Raw genomic sequence first — 27,465 nt, 5'->3', positions numbered from 1 at the left:
GTCTCCAATTGACGATCAGCCCACTTTCAATGCACTGTTGCGCAGAGCAGCAGCACATTTCGAACTGGACACTGGGGAGCTCTCTCCAGAATTAGACTTTGTGGAAAGAGTAATTAAAGAGAAACCCCCGGTCAGCCAGACCATTCCCCTCCTAGCTTCAGTGAAGAGAAGAATCATCCCTTCGCTGGCCACTCCCGCATTGATCAGAGGGGTCAATCCGAGAATTGAAAAACTTTTCACTCCTTCTCCCTCAGACCCGCTCTACATTAGGGGACATTCCATTCCGGATTCCCTAGTAGTATCTAATACTAGAAAGAGGGCAGGGGTACCACTTTCCACCAGTGAGGCACCCCCTGACAAGGAGGGCAAAAGGCTATATGCCCTTGCAAAAAGAGTAACTTCCTCGGCTGCCTTCTCAGCAAGAATTGCGAACAACAATTCTTTGCTTGCTAGCTATGCAGACGCGCAGTGGGCCAAACTGCGCAAGGACGCCGAGGAAGCACCGGAGCCTTTACGTACACGCCTACTTTCAACTATTGGCAAAGGAACCCAGGTGAACCAGAGCATTGTAAAAAACTCTCTGGACGCGGCAGAAACAGCGGGACGTTCCCTGGTGCAGGGAATACTCCTAAAACGCCATGTATGGCTGCGCAACTCAGGGTTTAAACCGGAGACACAGGCATCTTTAATAAATAAACCTGTGGAAGACTCTAACCTCTTCGGGAAAGCGGTGGATGAAGCTCTAGAGATGGCTAAAAAAGAGTTCGATACTATCAAGACTCTTGACCAAATCTCTAAGCCCACTACCAGACGCGGCTATGGCAACAAACGCTTTTTTCGTGGCCAACGCCAACAACAACAACAAAGTCAGCATCAACAATACCCTGCCACCAATTACCAGACCAATAGTGGGCAGTACAGCCAAAGAGGCCAACGCCGGGGTAAAGGGAGAGGTCGGGGATCCACCCCCAGAGGCTCCCAAGCCCCCAACAACTCCAAGTGACGCGAAGATTCGCGTCCCCTCCCATGCAACACCGGTCGGGGGCCGGATAACATCCTTTCTTCCTGCATGGGAGGAGATAACGTCAGACCGTTGGGTACTTTCCACCGTAGCCCACGGATACTGTATCAAATTCAACAGTTCCCCATCCTACAGACCCCCGAGGGGACGTCGCATGACACCGGAACATCTTGCCATCCTTCAAGAAGTACTACAACTGCTGGAAAAAGGAGCCATAGAGGTCGTGCCTCTATCTCAGGTAACGGAAGGTATTTATTCAGTGTACTTCCTTGTACCCAAAAAGGATCTAACCATGCGCCCTGTATTAGATCTGCACCCAGCGAACAAGTTTATCAAACCCCAAAAGTTTTGTATGGTAACCTTACAGGAAGTGATCCCACTGCTTTCTCAGGGAGATTACATGACAACATTGGACATGAAAGATGCATACTTTCATATTTTAATGTTGCCAGCGCACAGAAAATACCTCAGGTTCATGATAGAGGGCAAACACTACAGTTCAAAGTGCTACCCTTCGGCATAGCATCAGCACCAAGGGTATTCACGAAGGTGCTGGCAGTGGCAGCGGCCCACCTGCGCAGGTTGTCCATCCCAGGTTACCCTTACCTCGACGACTGGTTCATAACAGGGGATTCTTACAAAACATGCTTCTCGAATACCCAAAAGACGGTAGACCTTTTGTTCCAGTTAGGCTTCTCCATCAACGAAAAGAAGTCCAGTTTAGACCCCAGTCAAATCAAGCAATTCCTAGGGGCTCTAATTCAAACAACGTACGGCCTCATCTACCCCTCCAAAGAGAGGGTCCAAAACATGCTGTTTCAGATCCCTCAATATGTAACCGGTCGAGAGGTGACGGTACGCAAAGCAATGCGCTTGCTAGGAATGATGGCGTTGTGTATTTATTTGGTACCTCACGCGCGCCTGCGCATGCGCCCAATGCAAGAGTGGCTCAACAGCCAGTGGTGTCAGGCCAGCGGACTATGGGAGGATCTAGTTGTGGTCTCGCAAGCCTTGGTTCTCTCGCTACAGTGGTGGACAAAGGAAAACATGGAAAAAGGGAAACCCTTTGCCACACCCACGGCGGAAGCCACTCTAACCACAGACGCATCCCTCACAAGATGGGGGGCGCACCTATCCCATCAGACTGCTCACGGAGTGTGGACTCCGAACGTAGCATCCAAACACATAAATCTACTGGAGCTACTAGCTGTGTTCAAGGCGCTAAGAGCCTTCCAGGAACGCCTACAAGGCAAAACGGTAATGGTCCTTACAGACAGCACCACAGCCATGTACTACATCAACAAGCAGGGGGGCACCCACTCTCCAGGCCTGTCCAAGCTGGCCCAGAATATATGGAAGTGGGCTCTCAAACAGGACATGTTCCTACTATCACTACATGTACCCGGGGAACTCAATCTGCTGGCAGACAGACTCAGCAGAGATTTCCCCCTGCCCAAAGAGTACGAATGGCGCCTGCACGAATACATCGTCTTCAACGTCTTCACACAATGGGGATTCCCAGAAATAGACCTGTTCGCAACCCTCAAACTCACAATGCCAAAGTTACGCCTCCAGGTACCCCCAGAACCAATCCAAGGGGAACGGTCTGTCGATGCAATGGTCAGGGAAATTTGTTTACGCTTTTCCCCCGACTCCCCTTCTCAACAGGGTGGTGCACAAGATGCACCAGGAACAAGTAACCATGATACTACTGGCCCCAATGTGGGCCCGTCAACCATGGTTCGCTCACTTGATGGAGATGTCTCTATCTCCCCCAGTGAGACTCCCCTGCCCGTACAACATGCTGTCTCAGGACAAGGGCAGGACTCTGCATCCATGCCCCCAGAACATGAACTTAGCAGCTTGGCTCCTGAAATCATAGAGTTCGGACATCTACAGCTCCCGCAAAGATGCATTGACATCCTCAGGGAAGCCAGAAAACCTAACACTCGCCACTGCTATTCTAGCAAGTGGAAAAGATGTCATCTGGTGCAGGAGTAAAAGCATCAACCCTATTGACTGCTCTCCCACACATGTTGTCCTATACCTGACCCACCTTCTGGATTCAGGTCTAGTGTTTAACTCCATTAAAGTCCACCTAGCGGCACTTTCTGCATACACCACTTCCCAACTCAAGGTGTCGTGGTGGAGGATCCCTGTTATAAAAGCCTTCATGGAGGGAGTAAAGAGAATACACCCCCCGATAGCTGACCCAGCTCCCGGATGGGACCTTAATGTGGTACTTACCAGACTCATGGGCTCTCCATTCGAACCCATGCACAAAGCATCTCTTAAACGCCTCACTCTTAAGACTGCTTTTTTAATAGCTATCACCTCCATCAGGAGAGTAAGTGAACTTCAGGCTCTTTCTATTCTAGACCCCTTCGTTACAGTTCACAGAGATAAGGTGGTTCTACGCACTCACCCTAGGTTTGCCCCGAAATTTATTTCTGAATTCCACGTAAACCAATCTATAGAACTACTAACGTTCTTTCAAAATCCTTCCAATTTGGGAGAAAGGACTCTGCACACACTAGATGTACGCAGAGCGGTCATGTTCTACATGGAAAGAACCAGACCACTGAGGAAGACTAATCACTTCTTCGTCTCGGTGGCAGCAGGAAGAGAAGGAGATGCGATTTCAAAGTCCACTATTTCTAGATGGATTGTTCAATGCATCACTCTCTGCTATACTCTTGCTAAGAGAGAACTGCCCTTTAGGCCAAGAGCGCACACTACTCGAGGCACGGGGGCATCCATAGCATTCATTGCAAATGTTCCCCTTGAGTCCATCTGCAAAGCGGCTACCTGGAGTTCTGTGCACACCTTTACAAAACACTACTGTCTAGATGCACACTCTAGATCTGACTCCCAGGTGGGACAGGCAGTGTTACGACACCTTTTCTCTACTGTTCCTTCTCATAACCCACCGCCAACTCCGGGTACTGCTCGCTAGTCTATGCACAGCATGTGATTCTAAGCAGATTAACAAACATCAGAAGACAATGCATTACTTACCGTAAAAGCATTTCTGATGGTTGTATCTGCTTAGATTCACATGCGCCCACCCTTCCTCCCCGCTCGGATGGAAGGAACATAGACTTCCTTTATATCTCTCTCTCTTTTCTGTACTCACTCACGTCTAGAAGGCTCCCTCAGGGCAGAAAAATACAAACAGAGGGACCTCGACGCGTGAGGGATTGTGGGTACAACGCACGTCACTATAGGGATAGTGTTTCAGACACGCCTTGTCGACGTCCCTTTTTCGACTACGAAAAACAAATTGCAATACTCCGCAGTGACCACTGGATGTCGGACCTATGCACAGCATGTGAATCTAAGCAGATACAACCATCAGAAATGCTTTTACGGTAAGTAATGCATTGTCATTCCCCTCCGTGTGGTACTGTAGTGTGCATCCCTCAAGCTTTTATCAAGCCTATTTAGGCCAGATCAAATGGTACTTAAATTCCCAGCCTCCTTGGTTGTACAGACATCCCTGTATGAAGCATTTAAAGACTTCACATAGTGTTGTGTGAGATTCCACAGGACCATTGTTGTTTTTGAAGAAATCCACTATTTCCCTGTGTTCATCTAATATGAATACTGTCTGATAAGGCTTGTGATTTAAATCATCCACATCTGATTCTGCTACTGGTGGAAGGCAATGCCAATTGAACATTAACGATCAGATGGTGAATATGCAAATATAGCACTATGCTTCACCCATCTAGCTCTCCGAAAGGAAGCAATGAAAAGAAAATGTGTGAATATCGAGTTATGAAATTATGAATAACATGTGAACTCTTGAGGGTCAGTGGCCAGACGCCAAACATTCACCAAACCATAGTGCTCAGCAAATTGGATGCGTTTTCGGGTTGATCTAGTCCGTCCCGGAATACCAACTACTGACCTGTCCAAGTGAGTGTCTAGTATAGTATTGAAGTGATCGCCCCAAAGTATTTCTGTGTTCGTAAATCTTGACAAATTGTTCCAATCAAATCTTATTGATCAGGGGAGTCTGTTTGGTTAATGGCTTTTAACAAATGTAACCCTACACTGTTGGGTAAGATTTCCACAGAGCTGGTAAATCTTCCTTTCCTGGTTCAACCCCCAGAACTTTTTGCTTTTCTAGTGGGATATTTTTCATTAATACCTCAGTGAGTGGGAACCTTTTTCCACACTCACCTAATCTTTAACTCTTTTTATGGGTGTCATTTGTAAGACTCTCCATAGTGTACTTTTAAAGTTATCATGTTTAACAACTTATTGGCAATAAGTGCCTGTTACTGGGTTGCCCTAGGGGCTCCCCATTTAATTTTCTTGTGCTAACCTTGAGTGAACTACAGTTCCCAAGGGTAGAAAGGATCTTTGGATCCCTTTTACATTTTATTCTGTGAAACCACCCCCCTCATGTGGAGTGCTGGGGAGATGCAATGTATCCCCTTTCACATTAAAACTGTAACAATTAAGCTTACCTTTAATGGCTGGTGGCAGTGATACCTTTTTTACTAATTTGGTGCACCTTTAATGCGGGCTGTGATCACAGCTGCAGTACAGCTAAGTGTGCTCATTTTACCAAAATGGCCCCTGTCTTCTTTTTCTGCCATTTTAGTGTTTCTTGTCATTTCTTGTTCGTTCCCCTGACATCCAGGGTGGGAAATTCCTTTGTTTGAGTTTTGTCTTTGGCGGGAGTCCCCTGGACAACCCGCCCAGGCTCCAGTCAGTCTGTAAGCTCAGGAAGTGGGGAGGAGTCCAAAACTTCCCCATCCTGTCTTATGCCTTGCTTCAACTGGGACAAATCCCAGTGGGGGGGGGGGGCTGGCTGTCCTGATTGGACCACCAGACGCCCCTTTCTTGTAAAATGCAGGGAGAGAATGCAGAGGTTGTGCTGTAGTTCCTGATAAATATTGGAAACCTGGAAGCTGAAGTCATATCGACCACTGGAACATAAAACCAAAGAGGATGACGAAGGAAAAGCGGCAGAGATGATTTTCAGCGACCAGAGAGCCTGCTGTGTAACCAGAGCCTGCTGCAGCCCTTGATTCCAATCGACCTGGGGGCTCCAAAAATGACCACCCGAACCAAGAGCCTGGTGAGACACACTAGACTCAAGAAAACCTGCATTTTGAGCCATCCCACGTGTTGCTGCGTTCTTGCAATACCCTGGGACCTCCAGCCACTGTGCGGTGCACAGTCTTCCGAATTCCGAATCTCGCTGAAACTTCGTGGGCATCTTGGTGTATCTCCAGAGACACGAATCGAGTCCAAAAGGTCCCCTCACAAGAGTGCTGGACCTTTAAAATGACGGGAATTCAACCACGATTTTCTGTCTTCTGTGCTCCTTGAAAAGGCGCCAGAACCGCATTCAGCCGCAAGGGAAATCTTGCCTAGAGCCTTCTTCATCGATCCCTGCTGCAAAGTCCCTTCTGAGGTCTTTTGTTCAGTCTCCAGGACAAGGAATGCAATGACCGGGTATTTGGCTGCAGTCCCTGAAGTTCTCTTGCTGCAATGTTGTCTTCTTTGCTGAGGTACTATGTTGGCTTGGGTATATACTTACCTTAACCTGTTGGGATTTCTCTGTAGCTTTGGGGTGTTTTCTGTGATTGGGAGCTCCCTCGTCCAGTGCACCCAGTCCCTATGCTAGAATCCTGCTGGGGTGTCTTCTGTGAAGCCCCTGGACCCTCTTCTAACTCTCGAAGTAAAGTACTCACCTGTTTGCCCAGTTTTCCTAAGGAACTCTGACTTTTGCTACTAGAGAACTTATTCTAACACTGCCTATTGGTCACTAGTCCTAGTGACCCCCCCCCCCTTCTGCCACTGAGAACACTCATGCTCCAAGAACAAGGGAAATACTTTGAAGGGATTGGGACTTCTACCTAGAAAAGAAATCAAGTGTTTTACTTACTTGTAAAGAGTTGGTTGGTAACTGTAATTCTAAGAGTGAACAGTTACAAAAGTTCTTACTGATCTTGAATGTGTGATGCACTGTTCTTAAAAGTATGGTTAACATCTTTTCTTCCTTAGCCACTATTTTGCCAGTCTAAAAGAAAGTAAAAGTAATGTGTTGGTATCAACAGGTTAGTCCTGTTAGGATAACTGTATGAGTGTCCTTCAACTGGCTCTTGCTTCCCCTGACTTGCTGCTAGCCTGTCCTTAATAAGTCTACATTAGGTTGTTGCCTACCTAGAATAACTATTCAGTAAAGTGTGACATTGGGTTTTACTTTCCCCTTCATTGTGAAGTTAAAGTATGTGGGTTTTACTTACCTGTGTGCCATCCAAAATAGGATACCAGAGTTATTGCTTACCTCAACCAGGGGGATCCCTGATTTCAAAAGCATCTGTAATGGTATATTACATCCTTGGGTATTACTCACCTGGTATAACTGTGTGTTATGACAAAAGTAGTTATAGGTTTTTACTGCACCTAAGATGAGTGTTTCACTATTCACCGAAAGTATATTGTCCAGTTGACTGTTTGTGATTTGTTCCAAGAGTCACTGTACAACTGGAAGGGCCTACTGCCCTTGTATTACTGGATGTAATCTGAAAGTAACCATTGGTCTTTTACTCCCAAAGAATAGGTTTGACCTATACTAAATGTGTATAACAAGGTTTTGACTTCCCTAGAACTAATGTTAGGTGTTCCAAATAAGGTCTATACTGAGGTCTGTGGATTTCAAGTATAGTGTTGTGTTTTTATACTGTGATTTCTTATGTGTTAGTACTTACTTACCCCTAGATTTATCTGGGCCTACCTGTATTTAAATAAATCCTTTTATTTTTACAATACATAGTGTTTCAGTGTTTCTTTGGATCATTTGTTTTACAATTTCACTTGTACTGTGTCTACTTCACTCTCTCCCTCCTAAGATAAGCCTGGCTTCTCTGTCTACACTACCCCAAACTCGGGTGGTACAGACTTATCCTAAGAGTGGAGTCTTGTACTGCCTCAGTTGAATAGTTTTTCTAGGCCCTTAGTTGGACTTCAGAAAAACTGCCTACACCTTATAATCTTCCCAGACAATATCGTTCTGACCAATGTTTTGTGTAAAGTTTCCGACAGTCTAAAGCCTAGGGACCGATGAAGAGCCGCCGCTCCCCTTCCTACCCCGGCCGTATGGGATGAGCGAGAAATATCTGTGGCACCCAATTTTCTTTCAATCCCGCATCAATCTAGTCAAATGTTTCCTGCAAAAATGCAACATTAATCTCATGCCTCCAAGTATAATACAATTGTACTAGTTTTCATTGGGTGATTCAGGTCACGTATGTGTGGAACCAGATGGCCCCAACAGCAACCCCCACAACTGAACCGCCCATAAAGACAAACGATACATGTTTATGCCCATAGCAACATAGCATTATTGCTTTAAAATAAATGCATTTATTGATTTTCCTGTACAACATTTATCAGTAATAAAGGGGTTGGGGGGGGGACAACCATCCCACAGTGCACAGTAGTGTCTAGTAGCTACTGAAAGGTTCATGGTACAGAAATAATTCAAATGATCAGCATCATACATATACATGAAAGGCCCCTCAATGGTCACTGGAGTATACTGTACATGGTGTGGACAACCAATCTTGCAGATTGGGGCCCCTACATATACATACAAGGCCCCTCAATGGTCAGTGGGGCATACTGTACATGGTGTGGACAACCAATCTTGCAGATTGGGGCCCCATACACTTGGGAGGGGTGGGGGGGGCATGCATGTAAAGGCATAGTATGAATAAATGCACACACCAAGTGGTAGCAGTACACAATATCTTCCAGCCACGCAGCTATCATTGGCCTTGGCCCCATCCATAACCACCAACCTTCTGCGAGCTAACACCAAAAGAAGCCCTACCAACCTACTCATGCCTAGGGCGGCTACTAGGCCACCCAAGCACTGCAAGTACCGGGTCCAACACAACCCTTCGTAATATGGGACACCGCATCAAAGACCTCCCCCTCCGCCCCCAGAATTCCTCTATCGGGGTGCAGGTCCAAGTTAGATGGACAAAGTCGGTACAATCAGTCTTGCATCTTGTACATTCATGTGAAGTCCCTGGATAGTATTTATGAAACTCAGCTAGGGTGTGATAAATATGATGCATAAAGGTGAAGTGTATCATTTTGTATCTGGCATTCAATTGGACTTTTTTTGTTTGCCCCATTATATAAGTCCTCTGAAATCTTGTTCTCGAAGTTCTTTTCCCACCTTTGGTTTGAGGTGTTACCCTGTTGGTGAAGCTTTGACATTAGCCTTCCATATAACTGTGAAACATAACGACTGACTCTTTGGGCAATAATAACATCACATAAAAGTGAGAATTGGGGCGGCTGAGCTGGGAAGGTAGGAAATCGAGTCTTAAATTTGTTCCTAATACGAAAATACATAAATGCATTCAGTGGGTTATTCTCACCTTTTTCCTTTTAAACACCTCTACGGATAGAAATGTTCCATCCATGTAGAAATCCTCCAATGTCGTTATAGCAAGCTTAGTTACACAATGTATGTACACCCTTTCATGCATGATCCTCATCCCCTGCACGTATCTGGCTGGAATCAGCAGAGAATACAGAAACTTCACTCCCAATGTATCTGCTATCTTGTACCAGGCCGCGCACATGCAGGAAACCACATTCATCACTGTGGGTTTATGCTTGATGCCCTCTTTTGTCACCGTCCTAAGTAACGCCACAGCAGCCAATGCCCATTCTATCTGGACATGTGGTAGAAACGGTTGCTCTGTGTACCAAAAGGATAAAGTGGGCTTGTGCAGCCAAACAGTACCTCTAAAAATCTGGAAGAGCCAGACCACCTTTTGCTTATGGTCGCGACAGTGTGCCCCAACTAACCCTGGGCTGTTTCCCTGCCCAAAGGAATATGGAAATGATTCCCGAAAACATTGCCAAAAGATATACATAAGCAATTCAAAAAAAGATATATGAATCTCGACAGTACAGCCATCTTGATCACCGCGATGCGACCCATTAATTAAAGCGGGAGACCCTGACAGTGCTGCATTTGAACTGAGCATCCACTGCTCTACCATAATTTTCCAAAAGAGGACATCAGAATCTCTTGAGATTTCATTCTCCAAATATTTAGTGCTATCCCATTCCCACTGACACCCAAAATCGTGTATGAACACCTTTATGTTCCTAATTAAGGGAAAGATCACTGATTTACCATGATTAATTCTATGACCAGAAAATTCCCCAAATCTCACCACCTGGCTTATCACTGGGTTTAAGTTCTCGAGTGGCTCCTTTATAAGCAGTATACAGTACTCTGTCATCTGCATATAACGAGATGATCAATTTATGAGATTATAACTGAATCCTGGCCACATTTATGTGCACGTTGCGCCATGTAACCAAATTAGTCTCCTGCCCTAGGAGTTGAACTACAGCGTTATTAAACTCAATACCGCTTTATTTTTCTTTTCATGTTCACACATTGATGCGAGATGGGCGCGTCCCAATCTCTCCACCCGTTGAGGAAACGAGACGCCATAGGCATGGCCACACCTCCCGGTGGGTCGTGCCTCAGCAGACAGACGCATCGTTCCACTAAAACAGTCCAACAGCTGAACCGCAGGCATTCTGCCAAACCCCACATTGCTGCGATGATCCTCTTAGCCAACCCCATTGTTACAGCCAAAAACATTTGCTTGTGCATTGTAAATCCTGTCCCCCCCCCCCCCCAATCCCCAACAACGCTAACTTTGAATCAAGAGGCACTTGAGAACCCATTATTGTAGATGGCTTGTGAGTGCATTTTCCCCAGAACATTTGAATTTGAGTTCCGTCCCACAGCACGTGATGGAGGGTGCACCCCCGCTCTCTCCCACATCTCAAAGAGACATCCTCACTCGCTATGCCCCACTGAGCCAATGCCATTCAAGAATGGTACACCAGGTGGAGTATTTTATATTGTATCCTGCGAAGCCTGGCCGATATACCCACCTCCCATGGAAACAGGAGCGCCTCTATCCACTCCTCTGGCTCCAAGGACCCCAAATCCTACTCCCATCTCTCCATTAGTTTGGTCAGTTTCTTAGTTCCAAAGGCAGTTAGCACTTGGTATAGGGTGGAGGTCACCCTGGCCGAGGTACCTTCAGGGAGGAGATTCGCCTCGAGGGGCGAGAACCTCAGGATCTCATCCAGGCGAGCGAACTGGGATCCCATGGCATGTCAGTTGTATACACCTGTACTGTTCCCCACCCGGAACACCATACCTATCCTGCAACGTCTCAAACGGGCAGAGCCGACCCTCCTGTATCACATCTGCTGGGACTTGTATTCCTTTTGCTAAGTGCCCCATTTTAAACAATTCAGGCAGGTTTCTATTGTGCCACAGGGGTTGGTCCAGGGTAGGCCGCCCATACCTGTAGGGTGTGCCGTAAATCGGTGGGAGGAACCCCCCCCCCCTCCTTAATGCTCCCACAGAGCACCTGCCTAGGTGACCTTCCCCTCATTCATCCCCTCTCTAGCGTGATATGTGGAAGCCTAGGGTCACCGTGTAGCCAATCATTCACTGTCCTGAGCGGAGCGGCCCAGTAGTATCGTTGGAGATTAGGAAGGCCGATCCCACCCTCCCATACTGACCTCTGCATTGTCTTGACAGCATCTCTCGTCCGACCCAAACCTCTTCTCCCCCACTAACCCCAGCAACCCATGAAGGGTGCCCTCAATGGCAGTGGAAACCCACCTGGGAACAGGGAGTGGGGCATTTGTCTCCTAATCGATTTTAATATCCTGTCTCCTTCGCTATACATAACCCAAGAATGTAACACTTGAAGTTCTCCCAGAGCACCCCATGCAAGTCCACCAAACCCTCATTACAGTAAAAAGTGAAACTATCTCTTTGCTTAGTTCCCAGTGAAAAAATGCATCTTTGAGAGCTTCTACTTTGAAAGGCCAGTTAGACCTCTTATGTCTCACCTCTGGGATTGAACATTCCAAGGTAACAGGAGAGTCATCGGACAGAGTGCGCAGGATAATCTCACAATCCCCATACTGAAGGGGTGTTGTCCGTGAGACCAACAAGAAATGTATATGTGCCACTGTATCGTACACCCATGAATGGAAGGTGTAACCTTGCTGTTCCACATGCTTCAACCTTCAAATATCAATAAGGTTATACATAGAACATATATCTTCTAGCTTTTGGCTCGTCCTAGACCGCTGCAGTATACCCTTATTGGACCTATATATCAAGGTATCTAAAACCGTATTCAAATCTTCACATCAGAGTGCTCTTGACTCTGCCCTCGAGGCTAGATTCATGAGCACCCATTCAAAAACCCGGGGTCATCCACATTAGGAGCATAGGCGTTTAACCTGTGTAATCAAGATACCTCTATATGCCCCGTGTCCATTAGTGCTCTTCCCTCCAGGTCTTTCAAAACCTCTTGCAAACGAAACCTGAGGGAGCTATGAATGAGGATTGCAACTCCCCTGGCATAGGTAGAATAGGATGAATAGTATCTATGGCATCCCCATTGCGAGTCCCATCGACTCTCGGAAGACTGTGAGCTGCGTTTCCTGAATAAAGGCTACATTTATATTATGGCATGTAGGAGACGTGAATGCCCCCTGTATATTCCAGGTGGTCAATTTAATTGTCATCAAGCACGTACCTGGGTTTCACCCTGCCCGGGGGCCATAACACCACACTAATATTCCACCTTCTGACCATGTACATTACAAGAGTGGTAACTTGCCCCACACATAAGGGCCTACAGCCACCGGGAACACTCGGAACAGTACAACATCCCTACCCCCTGTCCCATCCCTGAACCCACCCAACCGGACAACCCCAACTGACCCGAGTCGCAGCCGCCCTCCCCTTTAAACGAAATCTCAGGCGGTTAGCGCACTCACCATCCTCATCCCCAGGAGCCACCATATGTAGGAAATCATTGCCCCCCCAAAGGGGAACTTCAACACTGAGCTGCACTCCCAATTTTCAAACCAAAGCAGCAACACTGTGCCTCCATCTGAGACGCCAACTTTTTACACAGAACATGAAGTCGGGGATCTCCCCATATATTGTTACCATTTTCTGCAACACCATCCCAGGACTTCAATCCTCCCCTGGGCAGCGTCTTTGTAATCTGCTCCACAAATGAACTGGCTGCTTCAGGTGAAGTGAAGAACTGGACTTTTCCTTCATGTTTGATTTCAGAGTTTCGCAAGGGAAAAGCATGTAGAATAGCTGATGATATTGGCCCGAAGTTTGCGTTTCACTCCAGCAAATGTTCTCATCGAGGCTTGGAATGACAAGTTCGAAAAAATCTGAAGCTGGTCCCTGTCGTACATTAGCTCGCCTTTCAATCGCAACATTCTCAGGATGGTGTCTGTGTCGATAATTAAGAATTAGTGCAGTAATCGGTCGCAGAGGAGCGCCAGGGATTGGTCTGGCAACTGTGATCCTGTGAGCCTGCTACACCCCAAACAGTTGAGAGAGCTCACTCTGGTCAACCCCTGTTCTGCACACTTTTTCAACATATGTTTCCATCTGCCCAGATGTCTGACCTTCACTTATGGCAATCGGTTGTATAATATTCCCCTGTGCCTGCCCTTCTCGGTCTTCATTTCTTGCAGTTACATTCTTCAGAGTCTCTTCCATTGTCTTCAACTTGGACAGGGATCATCGTCCAGGCATCATCCAGCTCCAAAAACCCATTTTCAGCTTAATCAATCCTGGCACCATGTTTGTCCGGATGCAACTGAAGAAGGTCCACTTTGTTTGTGAGAGCGTCCAGCCTGGTGTCAATTGTGCCTATGCCAGCTTTAAGTGAATGAAAAGTTACTTGTCGCCTGCCTCCGACACGTCCAATATACCCATTGCATTCCCTGCTCCCCCAGATGGTGGCGGGAGCATAGCCAGGTTCTTGGGCTTTTTCACCATTGCTCTTCCATCAAAGGAGAGTTTGCGCTGGCTCTTGTCAGACTTGCACATATTGGCAGCGCTAAAATGGTCTGGGGGTGCACAGGCCTCTTTCCCAATGGTGGACTCCCTGAACATCACTGTAAGACCTTGGCATGTGAACCACCCACCGTGATGATGTCGGGTTCACCACAGCCCATGGCACTTCCCACTCGGTGGGCGCTCAGCCTCTGAGGTCACTGCTCTAATAACGTGCCTCCACACTCCACCAGGCCACCTCTGTGCCATATAGCCCAACCCTCAGAGCCATATAGCCCAAGGCTAGAGGTGCGCCGGGCCGCCAATATACTTATGAGGCCGCCGGGGAGCGGTCCGTGCCCGCAATGTCACTTGACTATCGGTTGCCGAAGTGCCGAGTAGGGGCCCAGAGCACCGCTGCATACCTCACACCACTGTCTGCTGCATAAATGGGGCACTCGGTGGGGTGGCGGGCAGAGCCAGGCACGTACTGTCCATCGTGGCCTACCACCTCTCCCATGGTCGCCTCGGACTGCTCCTTGGGACAGATCTACCTGTCTGGCAACAGCGTCACCCCAGTGGCTTTAAAGACTCAGATCAACACTCTAGCCCTTCTGCAGTCTTTGGAGCGCAGCCAAGCTTGGAGCAGGCTCTCTGTGGCTCAGGATCATAGCAGGATATCGGGTTGGTGAGCAGAGCTCACAACAGAGCTGCCATACTGGATCGGTCTCTCTGGTTCCCCCCCTGCAACATAGCATAACAGAAGGCTGTAATTGAACACCCTGCGAGTCAATCACCATGGTTTAATGGGTTCAACTCCTTTAGGAAAGGGTCTCTTGTAGAAGGGGAAACATGAATAGGCATTAGGAGGATCTCTTGCCACATAGGACAAAATAAAAAAGGCTAGATGAGTCTACATTTTGTGGCATGTTTAAAGCAGGTTTGTGACTTTTTACCTGTTTGGTTATATTATCGGGTGGGGGTCGGGAGAAAGGGTTGATGGGGAGGGAATTGAGCGTATGCGGGTCCCTCTATACAATGCTTAGTTATGTATGCAGATCATGAACTTGTTGTGAAGTGCAAAAGGGAGGTTTCTGGTTATAAGACTGAAATAATCCTGGAAACTGGTTACCCTGATATCGATGAATGAATTGCAATCCCCCAGTACAGGTACAGTATAGGTGGAATAATAAAGTTCTCTGTTGCAATTGGCCAAGGGCCAAATTATAGTCTATGGAAAACAGTTCACTCTCCAAGTCTCTTTGAATCATGTCACTGAATTAAACATTACTTTGCTGAGGAAAGCTAAGTACTTCAAGGATGGTAGTACTGATTGCTTTAGGAACGGGCATTATGGGACGATTTTGTCAACCTAATCAGGGCCTCTGTACTGTGGAAGGCCAGAATCAGGACTTTGACACTGAGGCTTTGTTTTAAGGGTTTTATTTTTATCAAGTTCACCTAGTCTTTCCCCAAATCTACAAGCCTCTGCCCTATTCTATAAAAGAGTCCAAAGGGTTCTCTTGAGGATGTCTGTAAATTAAGTCCTATTTCTCGAATCCTCCTAACTTAACCAATTTTTCCCTGTCTTCTAAATAAAAATAGCCAGAAATAAAGAGAGACGGACACTTTGTAGAACTATTACTCTGGAAGGGATGTTTGCTGGCTTCTAACCCGAACCGCGTCCCTTTTTAGTATCATCCCTTGCCCACAGTTCGTGTTAAAGATCGACAGTTATTGGTTTGCTGGGATGCTACCAGGGTGTTCCAGCCCGGGCCTCTTATCTCTTCACCGTCTGGGATTCGCTTAGCCTTTGTTCCTCCCCCACTTTGGGGTTCTCTGTCTCTCCCCACTTTGGAGCTCTTCTTACCCTCATTCCCCCCCCCTGGGGTGTTCTTACGCTCTTCCCCCTTCCTACTCCTATCGTCTGGGGTGTTCTTAGTCTTTCCTCAACCTGGGCTTTTATCTCTCATTTTCTCACATTCGCCCGCCTCTCTCATCTGGAGCCACCACATACTTTAGTGTCTCAAGCTGTGGTCTTTGGGAGAAGCATTGAGTCTTGTTGGTCCTCGTTTTGGTGGGCAGCTGCTTACACATCACTTCTGCCTGGCTCTTCATCGGTCTCCCAGGGCTTCACTCGATCATCCTAGTTACTCAGTCGGCACAAATTTGCTTATGCAACTTTTACTCTGGGCTCTGCTTGGGCTTCGGAGACCTTCTTGTTCTCGCAGCTCAAGCGGTGCAAAGCAACTTTTAAGCTTGGCTCAACATCCTACTGAGATTCTCTCTAGTTTGTTCTCTTGGCTTGGTTGGGGTGGAGTCGCTTACATGGCTTCCTCAATGGACTCTGCACCATCCTACTGAGACTCTCTCCTTAGTCTTCACAGGAGATTAGGTCAGAGGCCAAGTCAGCCATTAGTAAAGTGTGTACCTAGTCATAGCAAAATCCAACACCTACATATCTTACAAAGATGTTAATGCCTGGATGGGGTTGGAGGGAGGGCATAGTGACTTCTACCTGTGATGAATCTGATGTTATCGCTCCTTTCCCAGCAGCCTCTCCCAATGTGGCTAAGGGACGGCAACCGCACCCTGACCCTGGTGGCGGTTACATGAGGGAGGACCACATGGGGGAGGCGACCCTCAGGGTGGCTGATATGGTGACATTGAATGATAACATGGTATCCCCTTTTCCTTTAAGGTATTCCCCCTCCATTCTGCAGGCCCTGATGGCATATTGTGCTGATTCTCTTCAACCATCCATAAAACCTACTGGTACTACCTTCCAATACTCTATACATAAGACACCAAGAACTGCCTACAACACCCATCCACCTAAAAATACTGGGACGAGAAGGCTGAATAGAGTAATGCAGATCACAGGGACGAGAAGCGCCATAGACGCTCTAGTGTTTGTGAGCGTGTGATGGGTGCCGGGACATGGACTGAGAGGATGCTCCCTGGGGAAGCCGAGCCCTCTCAGTGTTGACCGAGGGACGGTGAGGCGTCAAGATAACCGTGGAGCCGGCAGGGTTGGGAGGAAGGCAAGAGGCAGAGGACTGCAAAGGCTGGTTCGCTGTGTGGTGAAAGCGAGAGGGAGGGAAGAAGAAATGTCCTAGCAGTCATGGGAACCTGGACGCTGCCTCGCTGCCACCCGATCACTGTGCGAGAGCCCAGAGGAAAACTGGAGACGCGAAGGATGTTGAAGCTGTACTCCACAAGACCCCAGTCAGTCTAGAGAGGGAGAATGGGACACTGGGGTGCTTCAGCAACGCTGCGAAAGAATGAAAAGCATGTATGAAGTGATTGAGGTAGAATATGAAATCCAATATTACTATAATTAATGTGAGACAAAAGCAACTTTGCAATTTTATGAAGCAAATCAGATGAATGTGACAGAAAATCAACTTTACAATTGTATGAATTGTATCGGATGAGAAGCCCTGTGAGGAAAGTACACCAGGCCAAATTTTGCAAGCCTGCAAAACAAATCGCCTATAGAAGTCTTGGCAGGAGACTACACCAGGCGAAATTCAACAATAAACAAAGTGGAAAATAACCTGGCAGGGGAGTACACAAGGTATCCTTTCAAGTTGTCTCTTTAGCTTAATGATTTACTATAGTGCATTCAAGCCCTGGCAAGGGCTTTGAGCCAATCAGGTGGCTGGAACAGCAGGCGAGAATATACATTCTCTGCCTGATGTTTCCAGCCACCCAAGGCCCTTCCCTGGGTCGTCGCTATTTTACGTCTTTATTTTTGTTTAAAAAATGTGTTTTTAATGGGGAAGTCAACAGGCACCCCCTCCCCGAAACAATCCATAACCCTTCCCTACCTCGCCACTTACCTGCTGGACCGGAGCTTTGTGCTCCGGTCCCAGCGCTCTTCCCATCTCCCGGCTGTCGCCAAAGAAATGGAAAAGGGACTTAATCCCTTTTCCCTATGGCAATGGCTCTTTGTTCCCGTTTTATTTCCTTGGGAGATGTCAGAATAAGAAAAGAAATTAACCATTCACACTCTGGATAAACCCTGTAGTGCTAATGGCTTTAACCCCTGCAGTGGGGGGCAGACATGGCCGGTAACAGCCGCCAGCCCTCGCAGAGGCCCTTGTCTTCACTCCGGCCTACCTAGGCTCGCGCTGGCCGGCCGTTACCAGCCATGTCTGTTCCCCACATCGGGGGTGAAAGCCATATTGAATTTTAAGAAACTATACAATACCATGTGCATCCCATGAAAGCCATAGGTGTTTCAGTGAATCTTCCGTCTACCTTGACCAGTAAGACCAACCGTATTGACAAACGTTGAATTAGTAATTTCAATAACCATGAGGATTCAAACATGTAAAGGTAAGTCACTGTGACAGATGATGTATTTCTCTCCCGAGTTGGGTATGTACTATTGTCTGGAAAGGTAGACTGGAGATACTGATTGTTCTAAAGTAAGTTTTGTTTTTAGTGTTTGTTGGAAGGTATCCATCTGACAAGTGTTAAAACAAAGTAGAGCATGTATTATTGTCTAGTTGTGGTAAAAGATGCCCAATTGATACATTCTCATGGTTTGTTTTTGAAGATTCTCATTTACTTTATTATTTTACACAGATCTCAGCCAAGTTTGGGACACTTTCTCACAGGCAAAGACTACTGTAAGTATTCCCATTTTTGGTGGATAATGGATTGAGGAGAGCATGAGGAATATGTTTCTGTGTGGTAAAAAGCAGTTATTTATAGAGTATGAGCTAGAGTCATAGAGTGCATAGGTTATTGATAATAAAATGCACTGGGTTTGAATTCCATTTTCTAACTTAGGTAGTCCCCTAAAATATTTTGCAGTCATTTTGGTTTCTAGACTTTGTTTTGTGCAATCGGAGGGCTTTCTAGCGTGCACCCTTGCACCTGTAATTTATTTGGATGTGCTGCCCCTAGTAGGTAATTCGGCTATCTGGGCAGGGGTGCTCACAGAGCACCCTATTTTGTCCCTGCTAGAGTTTTCCCATGGTGTGTTTAAGAGGAGGATGATGGAAGCTTATGGTTGAGACTTGGCCTTGTATGGTGGCAAAGTGACAACCAAGGCATTTTTAGGTCCCTTGTATCGGCCATTATGTTTGGGGTCCTGCCCTTGTTTTTGGGGGAAATGAGGAATTGCCACAATTTCCATTCTGCCTATGTAGGCTCTTTACAAAGTAAGTTTGTGTGTGTGTGTGTGTGTGTGTGTGTGTACACGTACACCACGGAAAGTGGAGCTTGCCTGACAAATCCTGATTGGAAGGCTGCAAAACTTGGACAGGTGCAGGGATAATTCCCTTTCCCTATGTGTGTATCTAGAGATACCCCATGCCATACTAGAGATTTGTATGCTGAAATGTAGTGGCGTGTCTGGACGGATGGGATGTCCCTGAGGATCATTTAGGCTTCCTCGAGTCCTGACGGTTAAACACTCTCTGTGCTGTTAAATCTTATTCCAATCCCTTCCTCGCTTACTATCAGCCCCTTCTTGCTGGACTATCCATGCCTGCAGCCTTGTGGTACTTCCCCGAAGCTCCTTGGATCTGTGATATTCTCCTTCTCTGAGGTGGGCGTGTCTTGCCTGGCTGGAACCTCAGTGGTGTGTTGTTGCTTTGGCTAACTTCCCTCCTTGATTGTGGGACATCCTGGCTCAGTGTGCTGCTGCTCTTACTCGTGGGATTGTTTTGCTGCCTGTTTTGATAGTGACCACCAGAGCCACTTGTGACCTTCCTTAATGACCTGCACTTTATGGGCTTCCCCGACGGCATCCATCAGCCTGGGTCACTGTCTGGGTCTGTTGCTGGTCATCTTCGTTATCGTGTTTGTTTGGGCTCCATGCCCAGTTATTCTTCAATGTACCCCTGACTGTGACCGTTTCTTTAAGGGCCTCTGCTCCTGCTCTGCATCCATCTGTCTCTGGGCCTAGATCACCTCTGGTGGGTTCCCAAAGACTCTCTAGACTGTAAGTAAACACCTCTTGAGCTCCAACATGTAGACACATCTTGTCTACCATGTCTGTATAACAGGGAAATGGCCAGCAGACATTAACATTTGCCCATAGAGTTGAATTGGACAAACTATATAAACTCCTTACTTGTGTCAACACACTTTACATGCTGTAAACCCTCTGAGTCAGGAATGAATACTCTACTCTTTCTGTAACTTTGATGTTACTTTTTGCTGTCTTCAGAAGTGCCACAATTGCATGATTGTAACCTATAATGTTTGTACAGACTTGGTCACTCAGTTCTTTTTTCCTTCTGGGGGTTTTCTGCTTTTGCGTTCTTACTTCAATAAGCCCACACGTACTCCACCACTTCTGATTCTTTTGCTGTCCTCTTGCTGTAATGATACAAAAACACCTATAGCTTAGTCTGCCTACTTTTTATACATGCTTCCCCCTGTCTGGTAGGCCCAGGTATTCTCACCACCTGGTCTCCTCGTCTCCCTATGGTTTTGTGTTCCTTCCCCACCGATTGGAGGTTGCCATGTACCTTCTCGGTTGTTGCCTTAAGCCCCACCCGGAACAGTTCAGCAGCGTGGGCTGGCTGCCATGACTGCCTGTTTCCTGTACTTCCAGCCTCTGTGATTCTCGCTGCCCTCACGGAGAACCCCACTCTGTGAAGGCTTTGCGGGCTGCCTCCTCCCATCAGGAGCATGACCCGACTTCTTCTGGGTTTTGCTCCTCAATTGACTGCATCGCTGGTCAAACGTTTCTTGACCCTCAACTAACCCGCTGTCTTCTTGTTGGAAGGTGCCATGGGGAATTGCCGATTCCCCGACATCGCCCTTTCTGTATCCCTGTGGATCAGGGCTGCAGAATGCAGCGGGTGCTCCCACGAGACACGGGACGCACCATTGCGCTCGGCTGCACAAATGTTCTCCTGTGAGTCTGCACAGATGTCTTCTGAATAATACTTTACATCTGTCTAGATAGGCTTTGGCCATTTGTTTAGAAAAAGTCTGAACTTTTGTGAACTGTTTTAGACACTTTTAAAGTCTAACAAACACCCACTTTACTTACCACAAACATACCTACTGCTTGTTTTTAAATGTTTACATCTCTTCTTTACATTGTTTTAAACCACCTCTCTAGATTAATGTACTTGCCTTCTTGTAGATATTTCTCAGTACTTGACCTAATAATGAGTACATTTTTCAGTAACTATACTGTGACACTCTCATTTTCATTGTGTTATGTTTTGCTCGCTGGTCCTTGGTCCATACTCAACTCTCCTAAAGGTAGAGCCATACTGCTCTGTTAGGTTTTGCCATTGTGAGAGTTTGGACTAACTTGGTGGAAACCCTGCACTAAAACATACACTAAAGATTGATGTGCCTAAATCCTCTCCAGAGCACTTAAGACATCCATCCTTGCACAATGGAAATCTTCAAATGACTGGATTGCATGGTACACAGGCTGGTGGAGTAAGTTGAGTGTTGGCTTTGAGAAAAGAATGGGAATAGAATATGTAGGCATGGGGCAATGAAGCAGGTCACTGTTAAATTAGGAGGCAGTAAATATGGGTGTTGGATTAGGGTTATACCTGGTACAGTGTAGCAACGTTTGTCAGCAGTGTCTACCAGTATGGGATGGGAATTAAGGCATGTGGTGAAATGAGTTCCATTAAGGAGGGGAATTCCATCCGAACTGACTGTTCATTGTGTTGCGACATATGCACGAGGAACAGATACAATCGGGTAACCAGCTTAGATCCAAGCTTACTGCAGAAAATGTCCTACTGTTGATGTGTGGTAGGTAGGAACACACCGGGGTATACAATAGTCTTTTAAATAGTGCTACATTTGGCTGAATGAGAATGTGTCTTTTAGTGTTTTAAAATTGTATGTGTCCTGTATTTGGTTCAATAGCTGAGACACATTGAGAACAAGTTGGAGGCGGCTCCCTCTAGCACTGTAGTGTGCGACACCGTCATGAGCTCCAAGAAGACACCTGTCAGTGCCATGAGAAAAGTCAGTCGCAAAGGTGAGTAGTAACTTGCTCGTCTGTCAAAGAAATGGACTAGAGAAGGTAGACTGTTCGACCATAGGGCTCATGCAATAGCCTGCTTTGTTAGAATGGCATTTGGCTGATTTACTCAAATATGTTAAATCCTCGGATAGTAACTGTATTCAGAAATGTTTAAAGAGGTTTGGACACTTCTGGGACAATAGATGTTGTAGGGAATTTGGAATGTCTTGATCTAGTGACTAGCAGTGAGCTGACATTTTCAGAGAGGTAGCTAATAGTTGTGTTGGATGTGATCAGAGCAGTTAATTCCATTTTGGGCTGGAACTCTACATACGAGAATTCTTAACTGCTGTGAAAGCAGTGGCACCTATCGCAGAAATGTGGCCTAATCATAGCAAACCAAATGTTTTCTTCTGACAGTTAATCAACTTTGAACCTGCTTTGTGAGATTTTCAAAGAAAATTTTGGAAAGTGTACTGTCCCAAGACAAATCACCTGGTTAATAAAATAACATTTTTGGGATCTGTGTTTTCCTGCAGGCCAGTTTTGCTGAGGCCAGGTTTCTCAGGCCTGGCTTCAACGCTGCAGAAAAACTCCATGTTTGCACCCGCTCCTCCTCCGCACCCTCTTAAAGTGAGGGACACCCCTGCAAGCCCTGTTCTCCCTCCTTCCCTGCTCCATTCCGCGACTTTGCCTCGTTCATTCCCCATGCCTTCTGCCTGCCAATCCGCATACCCACTTCCAGCCTGACCCCACCCATCCCTCTCCTTACATCCTTGGTCCTGCTTCTGCCAACTCCTGGGCATCTGATGCATGTGCTGGCTCCCAACAGGCTTCTGTTCGGGAAAGGCAGCCTGTCGGGAATCTGTTTGCCGTGCAGTTGGGCGGAACGCAATTTTGGGTAACAAACATATCCGCTCACTCAAGAAAGCAACCTCCTGTCCAGATAAGTGTTAAATCCAACAAACGTGTACCCTTCCCACGTTACATATCCCTCTTGCCTCAAATTTCAATCGCTATGTGATCTGCAGGGTAAAAAGCATGCACCTTGCCTTCCCTCGCCCCCTATGCTTTCCTAGGACAATCCCCCTAACCTCCTCCTCCTGCCCTCCCCAAGCCACATAACAACAGATCTGTGATCTTTCTTACTATCCAGTTTTGCATTTTATCCTCATCTTTAGGCTCCCGTTTGCATGCTTACCTTGGACAATAATCCAACTGCTGACATTGACAAGACCACAATATTCAACTGTCATTCCTTAGTGAACAGCTTGTATGCCACTTGTACATACAATTGCCCTGTCCTCATATTATATCACACCATCGTTTCACATGAATGACAGCAATATGTCAGTCTTTAACCAACCTTTCCATCTTGAACTTACCTCTCTGCTCTAAATCTTCATAGCAACAGGCAGTTTGAGTGAAAGTCAACTTAGTTTTCAGCAAACACGAATGGTAGTCTCTCTTCTGGTTTCAGTCGTCGACAACCACAGAATGATCGCAAAACACAGCTGCACTCGTCCTCATAGACCTCTTGAATGCATTGCACACGGTTAACCTCTAAACTGTACTTGTACATTGGAAATGGAAATTGGAGGCACAGAAATAGGTCAGCTTGTTTCTTTCTGACTTGGGATCCTGTCTCATCTACAGACACCACTCATGAACATGTAGCATAATCATTGGCTCTGACACCCGTTCTGTTTATGAAAGGCTTCCGGCCACTTGCCTCTCTCATATCCTACAAACCGGGTGCAAAAGGTCTGAGCCAGTCATAAGTAATTTGCAGCCTGTTTGACTGTCAGTGCTCCAGTCAGAAATCTAGAAGTCAAATTCAAGGCCAACACGTCTTGTGCCAGAAGCCAATGCATTTGTGGCGGGATGTTATCTCCACATAGTCCTGCCTCATCTACCATTTCCACAGAGAATGGCCATGATTGAATCCCTCATCTGTTATAGGCTGAAATATTGCACCAGACTATATTGTGTTTCCCATGGCTTTGTTCTGCAACCCTCAAAAGGGTCTAAAAAATGGTAATCACATCCTACTCCACTTGAAACCACCCATCCCCTGGCGCTGGCTACCTGTTAGACAAACATAGCCACCCACATAAACCCCTCGTAACCACATTTGTCAGTTTAAACGGACACCTCCAACACAACTCTTTAGGATAAGACTTCTTCAGAACTACATGTCACAGAAGTTTGGTACAAGTAGCTTTGCGAAAGAAATAAACACTTTTGGAAAACTCTGTGCTCATGCAGTCCATAAAGCCTGGCTGTTAAATGAAGGGTTGCTATTTCATTGCTGGAAATTAAGATTAAAAGAGCAGGAGCTAAACGCAGCTCCTGTGTATCCAGCATTAACCAATGATCAGGAGCTACCACTGAGGAACCAGGACCTAGTAAATATCGCATAAGATACTTAAAATTGTGATGCTTTTTTATGACCCATTATGCTTCAAATGCCATATAAATGGGTCCTAATACTTACTTATAGATTGAGCTGAATTCACATGGGTGCATTTCATTGGCATCAGTTGGCATAGGGAGCCAAAAGTAGCTCCTGGTAGCTGTTGGTGCCAAGCTGACTCTTCTAGGCTACAAACGGGAGCTAAATAGCTCCCAGCTGCCCTCAATTTCGAACCTTGTATTTTCTGTTGACTGATAAATGCTAAGAGACATCTCTGGTGGCAGCAGGAGCAGCACTATAAAGTACACATAACATAACAAATTAATCGAATAATGACTAGACGTGCTGGAGGTGGTCAGATCAGTCACCTGCAATGGGTTAGATTAATCCTATGATGCTATATTTGCACAGTTTTAAAATGACCCAAGTGATGACATTGTCTTTTATTATTTTTATGTTTTGCTTGTTTTTAAAAGATGCTAAGGCACTGAATGTGGAAATCCAATTGCTCAGTACATGGAACAATACAAATAAAACCGAGCATTAAACTTCAATGTTATGCTGATTAAAGAACATATTGTTGTTTTTAAAACAAAAATGGAAAACCTGGGTACCACTATGTGGGATAACGTCAAACAATTTCAGCGCTCTGAAACCCATGGGTGTGTAGCACTATATAAGAAATTAATTATTATTATTGGTACTCTTTGAAAGTGTTTCTTTGCAAATTAAACATATTGATTGGAAGGGTGAATATTTAAAAACTTTGTTGCTCTATTCCTCTTCTTTACCTTCCAATTCCATCTATGATCCCTCTTTTTTTCAATGACGGTTTCTGCCTTCACCTGTCCTTTTGCCACTCCCCATATTCAATATATTGTGAATGTTTGTCGTAAAATTGGTAGACTGGTTTCCTGATCCTTCATCTTATGTGCTCTCTGTAAACACACTCTTAACAGATGGAAGGTATCAAGAAGATTCGTCTGGATCAGCTCCAGCCTCCAAGCTTCTTTCTAGCCATGTGAAAACACACAGGGAAAAATCCTCTCGAAGCCCACTCAGAGTGACAACCATTGAGAGCAATGTGAAGAAGAGCAACCGTGTAGAATTCCGGGACCCCTTGGCCTCGTACAGGTGAAATCTAAAATCCATGAAAAGTGCTTTCTGTATGTGAAATGTATCAACTGACAAATGTTTTCTGCCCTACTCTTATGAGGGATCCTGTCTCCTGGGTTGATTCACCTTATCTAAATTGGTGAGTTCCATTTTGTCCAACATTGAAAAGCTGAGTGCCTTGCTTCCTTTCACTGATTCTCAAGAAATTAAGGGACAGATTCAACACATTTTCTCCAGTTGTATTTTACTTCTGAGTAGTGACTCAGAAGCCATAAAAGGGCTCATGGGTGATTCACAAGAGGGGTGTCTGCTTTTTTCTTAGCTTGAATCAAGACCAGCAAAAATGGGATTTGCAGGGGTATGATGGTGACTTTTTCCATTGTCCATGGGTACCTGAAGATTTCTGAATACCCCTCAAGTTACTTTTTAGGGTGTGTACTTGTACCTTTTTTAAAATTGTCTTGGATCAGTTTGTGACCACTCACTCACTCAGACTATGTCTCTCTCCTGGAGCAAATGTTAGATGTGAGGTATGAAGGTGCATGTCCAACTCACTTTGGCCCAGTCATTTTTTAATCATGCATAGTCTATATATAGCCCAGAACACCTGCACTCATCTTTGATAAAGCCACTGAGATCAATGTAGCATTGCATTGAACATGCTTACACTTTGCCAGATGGTATGTGAGGAATTGAATTTTCAGTATATACAAGCTGCAATGTATGTTTCTTTAATGTCTGATGTGATGCTATGATCCCCCTGAAAACCTGGCCTGGGACCCTTCTCAGAACAATCTTTTTTTCATGCACAAATCTTGAGATAGTTGAATCGGAAACAAGCAATTAAATGTTATTTGCATGCCTGCAAGAAATAAATAATCTGCCAACTTGCAAGAAATGTCTTTGTGACACTGCATCGCATATCTAAATCTGTGCTGAAGACCAGTATGGGTAGATCCGGTATTATGTAGTAACCATGCATAATTCATGTACTGAGAGCTCACTTGCATACAGACCAGCCCTACGAAAGTACATTAGCTGCCCGCATTATAGCACACTTCCTAATGAACACAATATAAAGTGTACCAAACCCAAGAATCCAGGCAGAGACTTCGGCAGGGGATGGAACACTCATCAGTGTAGTTGCAAGCAAATTGGTAAAATACAGTCTGATCTTTACTACTAAAATTAGACCCAATGTCATGTATTGGAAAGAGGCTGAACAAAGGCTTGAACTGGTTGCTTCCATTAGATATTTGGGATCCAACCTTACCAACAGTTGTCTAATCTATGGAAAGCCTTGTTGAAAATGAAAACATTACTATTTATAACCCAGCTAAAATGAATTAAACATCGGCTGTGTAAATTTTCGCTTCTCCCTTTACTTCGATATTATCTAGCAAAAGTGGAGCCAATAGTCTTATATTGGTCTACACATGACAACAATGGACTTGAGTCACTATCTTAACACACTGCAGGGAGTTATATGGAAGGAAACCCTTGGCCTGTCCAAATCAATTCCTAATGCCATCCTTAGACATTTGCTAGGGTTGATTTTCCCTACAATGTAGGGTTCGTTGGAGGCAACTAGCTACTTTTACTAAGATCTTATCTCCTCCAACCTATTCCCTGAGTATTGATTAAGGGGAAATGGTAACCTTAAAATGACCAGTTTATTAGTTGATTCAATCAACTGAGGAGCTTGCTCACAGACCAGTTAGAACAAAGCACAAACTAGTTCCCAATGACTGTTCCCGAGGAAGAGAGAAAACCTATCTAAATACATTAATCTCTTTCCTTATAATCGGGCCCGCAATTTATATTTGTGTTTCCGCTTGGACCAACTGCCAACTTTAGAACGTACTGGTGCCTGGTCTCCACAACTAGTGTGCCCCCTTCATTATCGATGTGTGGTTGTACTTCTTCCCCTGAATAATTTGAACACCTACTCTTTTATTGCCCGAAACTTACTTTGATTAGAATTCATCAATTCAAAGCACATGCTCCAAAAGAAACAAGCAGACTGA

General features: G+C 45.8%; 1 protein-coding gene across 2 annotated transcripts in view; it reads left to right on the top strand.

The window, feature by feature from the left end:
• CEP350 (centrosomal protein 350) overlaps window positions 1–27,465 on the top strand; it is a 2,433,119-nt gene that overhangs the window by 55,766 nt on the left and 2,349,888 nt on the right. For both annotated transcript variants that reach the window (XM_069641456.1, XM_069641455.1), the window contains exons 3-5: window positions 18,531–18,574; window positions 21,807–21,921; window positions 25,282–25,456. In XM_069641456.1, the coding sequence (XP_069497557.1) occupies window positions 18,531–18,574; window positions 21,807–21,921; window positions 25,282–25,456 (334 nt within the window). The remainder of the gene's footprint in view (window positions 1–18,530; window positions 18,575–21,806; window positions 21,922–25,281; window positions 25,457–27,465) is intronic.

Source organism: Ambystoma mexicanum, chromosome 1q (assembly GCF_040938575.1).
Source record: "Ambystoma mexicanum isolate Mex_15411 chromosome 1q, UKY_AmexF1_1, whole genome shotgun sequence".
NCBI classification, from domain to species: Eukaryota; Metazoa; Chordata; class Amphibia; order Caudata; family Ambystomatidae; genus Ambystoma; species Ambystoma mexicanum.
This window is presented reverse-complemented; position numbering and strand designations above follow the sequence as displayed.